The 13,454-nt window shown below is 37.0% G+C and overlaps 1 protein-coding gene across 1 annotated transcript in view; it reads right to left on the minus strand.

Moving 5' to 3' along the window:
• Positions 1-13,454, minus strand: part of LOC143254072 (protein Wnt-4-like) — a 79,464-nt gene that overhangs the window by 1,312 nt on the left and 64,698 nt on the right. Inside the window, exon 3 of the mRNA XM_076508821.1 lies at positions 9,176-9,456. Within this exon, the coding sequence (XP_076364936.1) occupies positions 9,176-9,456 (281 nt within the window). The remainder of the gene's footprint in view (positions 1-9,175; positions 9,457-13,454) is intronic.

A 13,454-nucleotide genomic window follows, 5' to 3' on the forward strand; every position in this document is an offset into this window, starting at 1 on the left:
CCCTCTGATATTACACTGTTAAATTAGGGACGGTTACCGCAGATAGGCCTAGTCTAGCTTTGCGCGAAATTGAAAAAAATAATAATAAACAGAGCCCACTAGAAACATTTTCTCCAGAAGCTGGTGTCCCTCAAGGAGGGATGGTTAGTCCTATCGTATTCATCATGTACGTGCATAATATGCCTCTAAAAAATCCAAATAATAAATAATCACCACAGTTCGCAAACGATGTAGTAATCAGGAAAAGTGCACCAGTACCAGCAATAGCAGCCACAAACATACAACCACAATTAAATAGAATAAATGAATATTGTCAAAAATATAGAATCAAAATAAACGGCAGTATTCAAAAAGTTTACATTAAAAAGCACAACCTCAGATCTATATGAATGGAGAGCGACTCCAGACTGCTACATCTGCAAAATTTTTAGGACTTAAGTTTGACTCAAAACTTACGTGGGTAAACCACATAAATAATATTAGAACAAAAGTGTTCGGAGTCTAACTGGCAAAAACAATAGACCCACGGCAGAAAACATCATAAAAATATATAAAACATACATTAGACCCCTTATTGACTATGCAGCCACTGCATGGATAAATGTAAGGAAAAAAACAACTACAAACAATACAAAATACACTACTCGCATCAGCTTATAAAGTACCCAGAACAACATTATCTGAATTCATGCATAAATACGCACACAAGGAAACAATAACAGATAGACTCCTACATGGTACAATAAATTATTTTGATAAAAATTGGAGGAAACTTGAACGAGTAAGCGACTTTGACAGGTATTGTCTACATGATGAGGATAGATCTTAAGCACCTTTCTCCAGTGAACATATATTTTCTAAATAAATAAAAGGCCACCTATAAACTAGACTCCGCATTAGACTAGCGATCAATTACTAAACATTGAAAGGTTTTTGTTTTTTTTATGTAAACGTTTTATAATTAATACTTAACTGATTAAAGTGCAAATAATTTATGGAACTATAAGAGAAATGTTTTATTTCCACCAAGTGTATGTGTAAATCGTGCATGGACATTGTCCTGAAAGGGACCTGAGTAAGTGTGGGCTACTCTCGCCCTCATATACCATATATAAATACACCTAACAGTCATAGAACCAAAATTTGAAGGACGGAGGAAAAGGTCAACGAAACTTGACCCTCCTGGGTAAATTAACATCACTATCCTAATACCCATACAAGAGAGAGTGAGCGAACTTACCACTAGTATATAAACGGTCAACTGGCCGGATGACGTGTACACTTTGGCATTGTTTTTTCTTTTCAATATTATCCATTCGTCGCGATGGCAACAAGAAGAGTTGTTAGATACGTGATAAATGTGTTTTAAATTTGATGCGAGGTATTTTTTTTCTTTCCGATTTGTAAAAAAATAGAAAGATAAAAAATACTATTGTCGAAAGATGCCTAGCTGAATTATGGCAAATCCCTTACTAAAAACCAAAACAACTTGTACGGAGTTTAAGCTCGCAGGCCTGTGCTATTAAAAATTACTTATAATGTCCATACGAACAGATTATTAATAAAGTTTATGGAGACTGTAATCTCCATCTATCCAGGTTTGTGCCGTGGATAGTGCGAGCGATAATCGCACGGGGTCGCCATGAATTATTAGTACGGCACTGTCCCCTATCGAACACTTTTACTAGAAAGTGCTTCTATCGTGTAGCAAGTCATTATTAGACCTGTTAAGTTATCTATAATAAAAGAAAGACCCGAAAAAAACTCGAATTACTTTTAACTAAAATACTCGGTGTGTAGAAAAATTAATTTAACACAACATACATGTATGAGGGGAAAGGACACGTATGAACCCCTCCCTATCTTTGTTCTGTAGAAAAACAGTTATATACTAATAATGCAGCATCTTACGGTTTGTTTGTAATTAAGTATAATATAAAACTATCCCAAAAGTGTAGTCTAGTTTTTAAGCGTAAAGCTAGAGAATATGCTCTGCCCACCACGAGTATCGAAACCCTCATTTTAGCGTTGTAAGTCCGCAGACATACTGCTCTGCCACTAGGGGCGCTTCTCACGGTATTTAGTGGTATCTAAATATCCTCCATTCTTTCTATACTTTCTGAATTGATATGGTTGCATGTTCCTGGATCCCAGTAGTATTAGCATGCTAACTGTGCTTCTCACATATTATGTTGGCTTTCGATTTCATAAATGAGAACCACCGTTTAATTATTTTGTGTACGGGCCTGATCCATGACATCACACAGATTTATGTTTTGTCAACTGATACGTAAGCCTACACTCATGAAATGAATGTGGTTTCAACACCACGAAAATGAGCTTTTTTATTGCCATCACATAGTACTGCAAAAAGGCGAATGTTAAGCCTACAAATTCCACCTCAACTTTTAGGGTTAGCGATTTCGCTTGACCTACAGCCGTTAAAATTCAGGGCTCGATTCCCGCTGTAGGCATAGAATATTGTCTAGGTTTATACTTAACAACTAGACTACACTTTTTGGATAGTTTAAAATTAATACATTGTGCTATTTCACTCGAGATGGACGCACGCGGCCCCAAGAAAATTTTCTTCAACTTTCTGTGAGAGATGTAACAGTGGTTGAACTTTGAAAGTAAATTGGTTATATATGAGAGATTAATGTGGTTAATTACGAAAGCAGCTGTGGGTAACTAGAACGTGTAATACCAAATACATTTTTTGTTGTTGTTTTTTTCCACCATCGAGTAATACATTGAAATAATGTAGATGGTATTTCCATACTTTTAAGTTTATTGTTTTCATCATAGATGGCGGGAGAAGCACCACAATAAAGTACATAGAGGGAAGATAATTGAATACTGAGCAGAATATTCAGTTATTTGATAATTAGGTAAAATAAGTGATGATATATGGAGGGAGGGAATAAAGAAGAGAATTAGAGAAGTTACCGAGAAAATTCACGAAATAAAAATATACCGAATTATATGTGGCAGTCAGAAACACGAAAGGAAGGTTATGAAGAGAGCTTGGAGGTAAGCAAGTTGAGAAACAAATGTCAAACTGTTAAAAGGCAATAAATAATATAGACTAGAGATTATGGTGTTGGAAGTACAAAAGTGATAAAATAAAAAGTTATAGAGCATTTGTTTTTGAATTTCGCGCAAAGCTGTTCGAGGGCTATCTGCGCTAGCCGTCCCTAATTTTGCAGTGTAAGACTAGAGGGAAGGCAGCTAGTCATCACCACCCACCGCCAACTCTTGGGCTCCTCTTTTACCAACGAATAGTGAGATTAACCGTAATATTATAACGCCCCCACGGCTGAAAGGGCGAACATGTTTTGTGCGACGGGGATTCGAACCCGTGACCCTCGGATTACGAGTCGAACGCCTCAACACACTTGGCCATTCCGGGCCTATAAAAATTAAAGATAAAACTGGAGAGGTTAAGCATTTGAAATAACGACAGAAATACATAATTAATTATGGAAAACATTAAGGTGCGGAAATAGTCAAAGAAAAGAAATAGATGATTAGGGAATGTTGGAAATGTAATAAAAAAAAGACAAAAATATCTGGATACGAGAGTATAAAAATATCTAGATAAGAGAGTATAAAAAATACGAAAAGTAAGATATAATGAATAGAAAAACAAACAAAGAAATGTGCAGGTATTTGAAAACACAGTTAAAACAGTGATAAATAATCATAATGTATGGATAGTATACACTAGAAACTAGACTCCTCATTCCCACAGAGAAGATTCTATCAAGTTTTAAATAATGTTAAGAATTGTTATTTTATAATGTTTGTTTTACATCTATTTCACATGTTAATAACGTTTTTTTAACCTTAAAATCGAGTTTCTCATTAACCAATAAACCTCGGAAACATCATTTATGTTCTCTAAAAATGATAGTTATATCTTGGCCCGAAAAATACGAAGTACTTTATCAACACAATCCTGACACGATGTGCTTCGCGCTTCGCTCACGTGACTGCCACGTGCTACCAACTCAACTGACAATGGACTAAATGAGAACCAGGGACTTTGTTGTAGACCGACTGGTACGGACTTTCAGGTCTTTGTACAACAGTATTTTCAGAATCTTTCTAAGCTTTAAACTACTATAGGAATTTTTTTATCGTATTAGAAAGAAGATCAAACGGGTTTCTGTCCTTCATTATTGTTCCTGGGAGATTTAAGCCTACTTCTTCGAAAACTTTCGGGGTCCTTTTCAGTATTGTTTTGTTAATAATGTGTAGACAATTAATTTAGTTACTCTATATTTAAAAGCTAGTTTTAGGGTTAGAGGTAAGTTTTGGCTGAGTTTAAATTATAAATGTGACCAGCCAGAATAAAACAAACAAACGAGTGTTACAAATTTTGTCTTTGTGAAAACTTTATGAAGAAATTAAACATTTTAGTTTTCCGACTCCAATTACTTTAATTACTTACTTAGGACAATACCAGAAACAATAACTGAAGCATAAATGTTAGTTATAAAATAGTTGTGACTAACATTATAAACCAACTCATAAGATACTCCAGTTATTAAAAACCTGTACCAAGAATTAAACGAATAATTATGTCACGTGACAATTTCGTCATAAAACAGAATTAAAACCAAAAAAACTCCAAAGAAACGGTTAGCCACCAACACGAGTGCTTAAACTATACATAACGTATACTATATGACAGGAATTTCTAAACGTTGAATGTTATAATTCATGATGAACGAACAAGCTTTAACCTTACGTTTACGTTCACATAAACAAAAGGTTTAAATGTTCTTAGTACCATGAAGTTAAGTCTTTGAATTTTACCCAGTGTTAAAGAGTTTCCACCTTTAGGTTTAATAAGTAATTATACTGAAAAACACAAGCAGATACATTAAAAAATATTAATGTTTCACCACCCTTCTCAGAAGTGTAATGTCAAGGACTAAAAATTGCTGCACGTGCCATTAGAAGAACTTTACATTATTAATATTATTCGATCCTTGAGGCTGGAAGTTTCTACATGAGAAGAATGAAATATCAGTCGTTGTTGAGGGTGAAAACCTCTTTCTTACTTTTTTAAGTGGTTCTATTACCCTCTCATAAGGTTAACCCCAAGGGCCGCCGCTCATGTCAGGGCGAGTGTTTTACAAGTCGAATGACAAGGAAACACGCCACCTACAGGGTTAGTGATAACAATCAGGGAGGTGTCTTCTATTTGAAAGCAGTGTCTAACGCGGTTAACTAATGTCAGACTTGTTGATGTCTGTCTATAAAGACAAAAAAAAGAAAAACTCTTTGTCTTCGCCCATGAATTAAAACATACCTGTCATTTCCGGAAGGGTTTCGAAGACCATTTGTGGCGTTTCACTTGGACAAAGGCAGTCTTTTAGGCCTTAGAAAATTGTTATTTGTTATTCTTGTAGTTTCCAAAAGTTATTGCGAAACTCAAATATTTATTCAACAATTTCCGTAGTATTAGCCTAGAATTCGTTCATCCGACCGTTAACTGTAATTAGTTATATCCTTCGAAAACTGGTCTCTTATAATAATATCAGATATCGTGAAGATGGAGTTAGTTTGATTTCTAAATCAAGAAATGCTGAATCTGTTTGTTTTATATGTAGTCCGATGTATTGTACGAAACAACTGGTGATATTAAAGGAATCCTCGTGATCTGTACAAGGACTATCCTGAGTTGTCGATCCAGATTCTGGTAACGTAGTATCTCAACATAGACAACATCTCAGACTGTGTTACTTTATACATATATTAATATATAACCATAATTTTAAAGCCAAATGGTAGTACCTTATTTTCATTTTTTATTTTATTGTTTTTTATCTTTTTCTTATTTTAACTTGGGAGAGCGGTTACCTTCCCACAGCAGTGAAGGGTGCATGTGAGGCTTTGTGAGCTTGAGCACCCACATCTTGCTCTCCTAATTTCTAATTTTATTATGTGAGTGCTTCCCGCTAGTACAGCTGTAAGTCTATGGATTTACAACGCTAAAATCAGGGGTTCGATCCCCTCGGTGGGCTCAGCAAATAGCCCGAAGAGGCTTTGCTATAACAAGACAAATATTATGTGACACTAGCGAGCTGGAGGTTCAAACTGATAGACGGTGCATCCCCACTGCAATGTGGGCCTACTTCTTCAGTCACCTCGAAAACCAAGGATACATTTTATAATCCTACGTTGTAACTTGTCCCCTATGATCCTTTTTAAAAATATGCAGCGTATTTTGTTTCATGTTAACGTGTTTTATTTATGGCTTAAAAATTTATGGTTATGATATAAGTAATTAGAGGTTGGGATTTGCTGTTTTTAACGCAGTCCTTCCTTATGATTTTGTATTCATTCAGCTTTATTTGGATGTGATTATTTAGGTTCACTATATATAGACACTTCTGATAACGTGGCATCTCAACACAGGCAACATTTTATTGTTAAAATGTATCTCGGGACGGCTGGTATGGATACTAACACTTTTACTAATAAAGCAGAGAATAACGTTAACTTTCTTAGGTCATATTCAGGTTAACAAAGAGAGAATTTGCAACTGACCGTTGCCGGACACATGTCTTAGGGACGAAAGTGTAAACGGGTACGGGATTGTAGGGGGCGTTGCAGTTAGATGTTAGGTTATTAATTAGTATAGGCATAAAGGTGTTCCTGTATAATGGTTTTAGTTGTTGTATAAGTAGAGCTTCTTTGATTTTGCGTTTGTTTATTTGTTTCCTTACTTTGTATCTGGTTGTTTTCTATTGTTATGTTGTGTTTATTTGATTTGCAGTGTTCAAAAACGCATGAAGGTTTCCTTTTTGTTGTTGTTTTTTTGTCTTTGAATCTAGTTTCCATTTTTCTGCTTGTTCATCCAATATAGAAGTCGTGTCAATTGCAGCATTGTATTTTATAAATTATGTTGGTGTTACGTTTGTCAGTGTAGTTTTTACATTGTACGAACTCTAGTTTTGTACCTGGTTTTCGAATAAATTTGCTGTTTACTGGAATGTTGTGTTTTGTTAAGTTTTTTTACTAAGTGTAGGTTATTTTTTTGCTGATGTCAGAAACATACGGTGTGCAGCAGTATATGGTTTTGTAGTTTGATGTATAATGGGGTTTATTATCGTTTGTTTGTTGTTGGTCTCGGTGTGTGTGTATAACTGTTTCCAAGGTTTTTGGAGGAAATTTGTTGATGCTCATGAAGTGTTGTTTTATTTTCTTGATATCATTGTTGCGTTAATAGTAATGAAACTTTTGTGGTAATTAATAGGAAGAAAAATTAACAGCTTCTTGATTTTAAAATATCATAATCTCACACCATCCACACTTCTGTTCATCTAACAAGTACCTGGATAGTAAGATAATTGAGTACAAAAGAATTGCTCTCGCTTATAAAGAAATGTACACTGCAAGCTAACTCTCAACTAAACTGACACCTTCATTTGTAACAATCCCAGCCATGACCTCATATTTTTAGATCTTTGTTTTACCAAAATCCTTCAACATTCCGACCACAAATCCCTCGATATACCTGACGGTATTAAAACGTTCCATCTTAAGAACCACGTGGCCCACTAGTAATGTACGAACAGGTTGGAGAAAGAAAGGGCAGTTGGTTTATCAGATCCGGGAGTCTCAAACGAAATGCCCCTTCAATTCGTACTTCAGTCACGTAGACCCCCTGCCGAAATGGGAGATGCTTTGTATGCGCTCTCACTTTGTCTTGTAAGGATTTACGAGATACGATCATTGGCCTCCTGGCGGGTGAATCTGACATCACGCACAGCCAGGCCAATGAGCGATGATACGGAGAAGAAACGGGAGAGGAAACTTAAAGTACGTGTAAATAGCCGCCGAGGGAACAAGCAAAAGATACTGACCGTTAGTGGTTACTGATGATGGCCATGTAAGTAGTTGTAGAATGAAAAACATGGGGGGAGGGCGACTCGTACGTTTCGCATGCTTCTGACAGTAGACACATTTTTATCAATCGCTCGTAGAGAATTATTGTATCCGGAACACGGTAATATCAACTGGTTTCGTCTTTAAAACAATTACGGTTCCAAAATGTCGCTGATTACCGACCATTTTGGTACATCACACCTATAACAACAAGGTCGATAACGGACCCGCCTTTACTGGCTCTATTATCGATTCCCTCCAAGAGACACACGAAATCGTCGCTTCCCCCCCGTCGATGGTTCAGCGATAAGTCTGAGGACTTGCAACACTAAAACTCAAGTTTCGATACCCGAACAGCCTTAACGTGTTGGTTTGTACTCACCAACAGACATAACATCTTAGTCGCTCAATGTCCGACCACATTAGGTCGCTTAGAAACGTGTTCACAAAACTTCAGTCGAAACTTATGTTTTTCTCAATTCTTATCTTTGATATTACACCAGCTGTTGTTAAATAACAATATTTATCAAAGTTTATCGCCAGTATTAGGATCCTGTCGTAGTCTAAACAACATCACACAAACACTAACAGCAGTTTGTTGTTCGTCTACACGACGGACTTCGCGCACTAAATGTGCCCAGTGCATGGATAGAGCCTCGAATGTTGGCGTATTAACTAGACAGTCAAAGAACGAACACAGATGTTATAACATAAAATCCATTGTATCAAATTTGGATTAAAGTCATTTTGATGTACACGGTGTCACGCTTGAATGCTTATACGTAAATGTCATTACCAAGCGCCATGTGTCATAGTCATTACGTTACATGCGATACATTTGTATGTGAATTATTACCAAGCGTGTACGTGGAGAGTACGAATGTTTTGAACACGACTCATCCACCATGTATCAAAGCATATCAGCGAATACTAGGTAGAGTGTTCTGTGTGTCTGTGTGTAGACGCAGTACTAAACAGCCATATTAAACTCAGCATTAGAACAATATTCGGGGGAAAAAAAATCAAGGTCACACTTACACAGTGCTTTATTATAACTTTCGTAACGCGTGTTTAATTAACGACAGAACTGAGACAATTTGAAGCCCAAAGTTTCGAAACGGACCTAACGCAACACGGTCGAGTGTCGGTGATGCGGTTAGAGGGAGCTGCTGTTAATAATCCCATCGTAACTAGAAAATAAACAACTACGCGCTTTATTGTCGCCCGGTGATACAGTAGTCAAGTATATAATAATAATATAGAGAATTACCTTTCTTCCTGCTTCGTTGTTATGTAGATTCATTAAGGCACGTGGTTTTGATTTTTTCCTCGCCCGTCTCAGGTCTCGAGCATCTACGAAAGACTTGGAGAAAGCTGTGCCAAAGGCGATGTTGTCAGAACAACCAGACCACTCGAAGCCCTGAGAAGGCTTCACTCGTACGGTTCTGTCGCAGCCACAACGTTGAAGCTGCCCACTGCTGCAGGCCCTGGTGACCACGTGTGCCACAGCGGCCGCGGTGATCGAGTGGACAAAGGCAGCCTCCCTCGTGGCTATTTGAAAGAAACCACTATATTTATATGTTAGAGTCTGATGTTGTTATTTTTACCTATTCTGTGGTAAGCAACTACAACATTTATAAAATATCCCTTCGGGAAAACAACAAACAAACTTACTGTCAAGTTGCATCCAAACTTACCCATGAAAGTTCCATAACATAGAATCCTAAAACCTCACTATAACAATCAAGAATTCTTAATAAAATATAAAATTAAAATATAGAGTTTTAAGAGAAAGGTGCATTTCCTCTTCACCATCAGACGTCATAAGTTTCATTAGAATCACGTTCTCTCTTACGTTGCGGTCCGGCCAAGCATGTTAAGGCGTGCGACTCGTAATCTGAGGGTCGCGAGTTCGCATCCCCGTCGCACCAAACATGCTCGCCTTTTCAGCCGTGGGGGCGTTATAATGTTACGATCAATCCCACTTTTCGTTGGTAAAAGAGTAGCCCAAGAGTTGGCGGTGGGTGGTGATGACTAGCTGCCTTCCCTCCAGTCTTACACTGCTAAATTAGGGATGGCTAGCACAGATAGCCCTCGTGTAGCTTTGTGCGAAATTCAAAAACAAACAATCAAAACAAACTTATGTTGCAGTTTTTAAATCTAAATACAAATTACAATGTTGATAATTCTAAAGATGTTTTCTCACTGATCTGGTTAACTGTTATTCCGTGTCAGGTAAACTACACTATTTTTAGTGTAACGATTTAATTTTTAACCTGAGTTTAATTTTACATAAAAGTTATTTTTTAGGTTTTAACTTAATCTGCAAAATTCTTCTTCTTTATAATTCATTTTAATCTAATAATATTTTTCGTTCGATCTAGTGTATCGTTGGTTTGGTTTTTTGTCAAGCGCAAAGCTTAGCTATCTGGGTTTTGCTAACTACCGGTATCGAAACCCGATTTTTAGTGCCGTTAGTATGAAGTCTTGTCACTGTAGGGGAGACGACAATAATATATTGTTTAAACAACCTTTGAAGAAAGTTTTACAAACGACAAGAAACATAACAACGTTGTCATAATTCACAAGTGTATAAGACAAACAGAGGTTTTGTTATGCAGTAGAAACAAGCCATGATTAATGTACACACACTGAACAAATAAACAAACAAAATCGGTATGAGGTATCATTAATATCAAAACTATGTTTTAGATAAAGTTAGCGCTGGAATTAAAAACTAGGGCGATGCGAATGGGAAATAAACTAAATTTCAAAACACAAGAGAAATAACACCACGTGGTGAAATCATATCAATGTAGATTTTTATTTGAAGGTAGTTTTTAAAATCGAAATGAATTTTAAAACAAAACTCTTATTTTTGAGAGTAATTTATTTGTAACGAGATCCAAAACACATATTCTGATCATTTTCTCTGTTTCACCGTGACACGAGTTAAACACCTTGTGCCAAAGAAACTCATCACGTTATATCGATATTCCACAGAACAAGTGTTTCTCAGATAACTAATTGCTGTTTGTTAAATTCTGTGCAAAATTACTCGAAGGCTAACCGTTTCTAATTTAGAAGTGGTAGACTAGGGGCATGACAGCCAGTCATTTGTTTTGGAATTTCGCACAAAGCTACTCGAGGGCTATCTGTGCTAGCCGTCCCTAATTTAGCAGTGTAAGACTAGAGGGAAGGCAGCTAGTTATCACCACCCACCGCCAACTCTTGGGCTACTCTTTTACCAACGAATAGTGGGATTGACCGTTACATTATAACGCCCCCACGGCTGAAAAGGCGAGCATGTTTGGTGCGACGGGGATGCGAACCCGCGACCCTCGGATTACGAGTCACACGCCTTAACACGCTTGGCCATGTCAGGCCCCACAGCCAGTCAAAACCAACTACAAACAACTCTTGGGCTACTCTTTACCAACAAACAGTGGGATTGAACGTAACATTATAAAGTTCGCACGGCTAAAACAACGGGCAGTTTAGCGGTGTGGTTCGGTCCTAGTTAAGCGCACTAGGTTATTTCAGATATTTTATAAGTAGTAGTTGAAGTTGATAATTTTCAATAATAAAGACGTACTGAGAAAAATGTTTATTGTCCAACTTCTTGATTACATTCTGTTGTCTACTTGAGAGTTGAGAAATGTTTTGTCATCTTTATAGCCAGGAAAAGGAACTTAACGGGAACTCCACATTCATATATCTATGTTTGATGTTTTAACTGGACACAGTGACGTTGCACAGGTTACGACGACAGGTCGTACTACTTTTATACAAGTTCTCAGAAATTTTAGCAACAATAGTGTATTAAAATTAAAAAGCGGGGTGCGCATGGGTCCGAAATGCACAGTGACACAATTATTGCGTATGGATCCGAAAATGCACAATGACACAATTATTGCGTTTGGATCCGAAATGCACTTTTTTGTTTTCTGGTGAGTCAGTTGAAAGATCGAAGACTTAGAACACCATAACTGCGGGTTTGGTCCTCGGGAGCAGCACAACTCGGAGTGCCCATTGTGTAGGTTGGTGCTAGAAACACACACACACATGCATATTTATATAAATAAATTACATATATGTGTTTATATGTTTGCTCAAAAACCAGACGGCATCAAAGTACAGATTTATCGACACTAAATTATCATAATAAATAACTTAAAGTGTGTAAAAAAAGAAGTTATTCACAAACTGTTACCCCAAAATTACGTTTTCAAGTGATTTTTTTATGATACCAGAGTTCCTAAGGCCGTGCTAGTGGCAGAACTCCGAGAAAGATGAAACATTTACTCCGATGTTTACTGAAACGTTGTTTAAAACATTTTCAACTTGATTGGCGCCTCGAGCACACGTGGGCTAAAGGGCTAGATCATCGACCTCTGAAATTCAGGTGTTGCCGTCCACAATTTGGAACTACTGACAGAGAAGGCAAGCAGCCACGAGCACCAGCCGCCATAATGGCTTTTCGAACTGAATAACAACATTAACTTTTATAACATTTTTATATCGCATTGACTGGTTTGGCTATTTTTAAGCGCAAAGCCGAACAATGATCTCTGTTCTATGTCCACCACAGGTATCGAAGTTCGATTTTACATCCCGACATGGCTTAAAGTGTGTAGTGTATTCAGCTACATTACATCTCAAGACCTGAACCTTTACGAACCGCAGCCTGATACGTTAACCACTAGCGACGCACTTTGCAAGAAATAAAATATAAGAAGTTAGTGCGTATATATATATATATATATATTAACTTGTTTATAACTTAGTGTATGTGTGTAACAGAGTCAGTCTAATAACTCGTTTAATTTCAAATCGTGTGTGTAACAGGATGTATTGATATTTAAAATCCACTGAAAATTGTAGTTTTTCTTCGTCTTCATGTAGGAAGTTTCACGTTTTCTCTCGGCATTGCAAGGAACACAAGAAAGCCCTTACGTAACAAAACTTGACGACAGACCCTCTAGTTATACAAACACATTTGGAATGCACCCCATCAACACTTTCGTTTTTCTTATTTTGAGAAACAAAAACTGCGAAATCAGAAACCATCCAGATCATTAGTCTATAAACATGGTGCCTACCGCAGAAATATATAATACTGCAAGGAATATCAGATGGATCCGCGGACACAAGATTTAATGGACTACATGAAGATAAAAAGATAAAAACTTCTTAGAACTCGTGTTTTCTTCAGCATATGTCAACATCATCCTCTGTCTATCATTTGTTTGTTCGGTGCGATATCTGAAACGGTCCCTACGAGTTAAATAAACAGTTTTTTTTTTCCATATCGTACTTGTCCTAACCTTTTAAGTGTTTAAAAAGACCTGGGATAGAAAGATGGCACTGATTTTCATCTACTCTATTAATCAGGCATCAGAGAGCAACACCGGGACAGCCACGAGACTTCTTTACCGTCAAATAATCAAATCACCTCGTTCTAGTTTGAAACAAAAACAATAATATACAAGTCTTCAGAATACCTTAGCTCCTAATTCTCAAATAGGCTTAAGAATGTAAAAAATAGT

The sequence above is a fragment of the Tachypleus tridentatus genome, chromosome 6, assembly GCF_004210375.1.
Source record: "Tachypleus tridentatus isolate NWPU-2018 chromosome 6, ASM421037v1, whole genome shotgun sequence".
Lineage (NCBI taxonomy): Eukaryota > Metazoa > Arthropoda > Merostomata > Xiphosura > Limulidae > Tachypleus > Tachypleus tridentatus.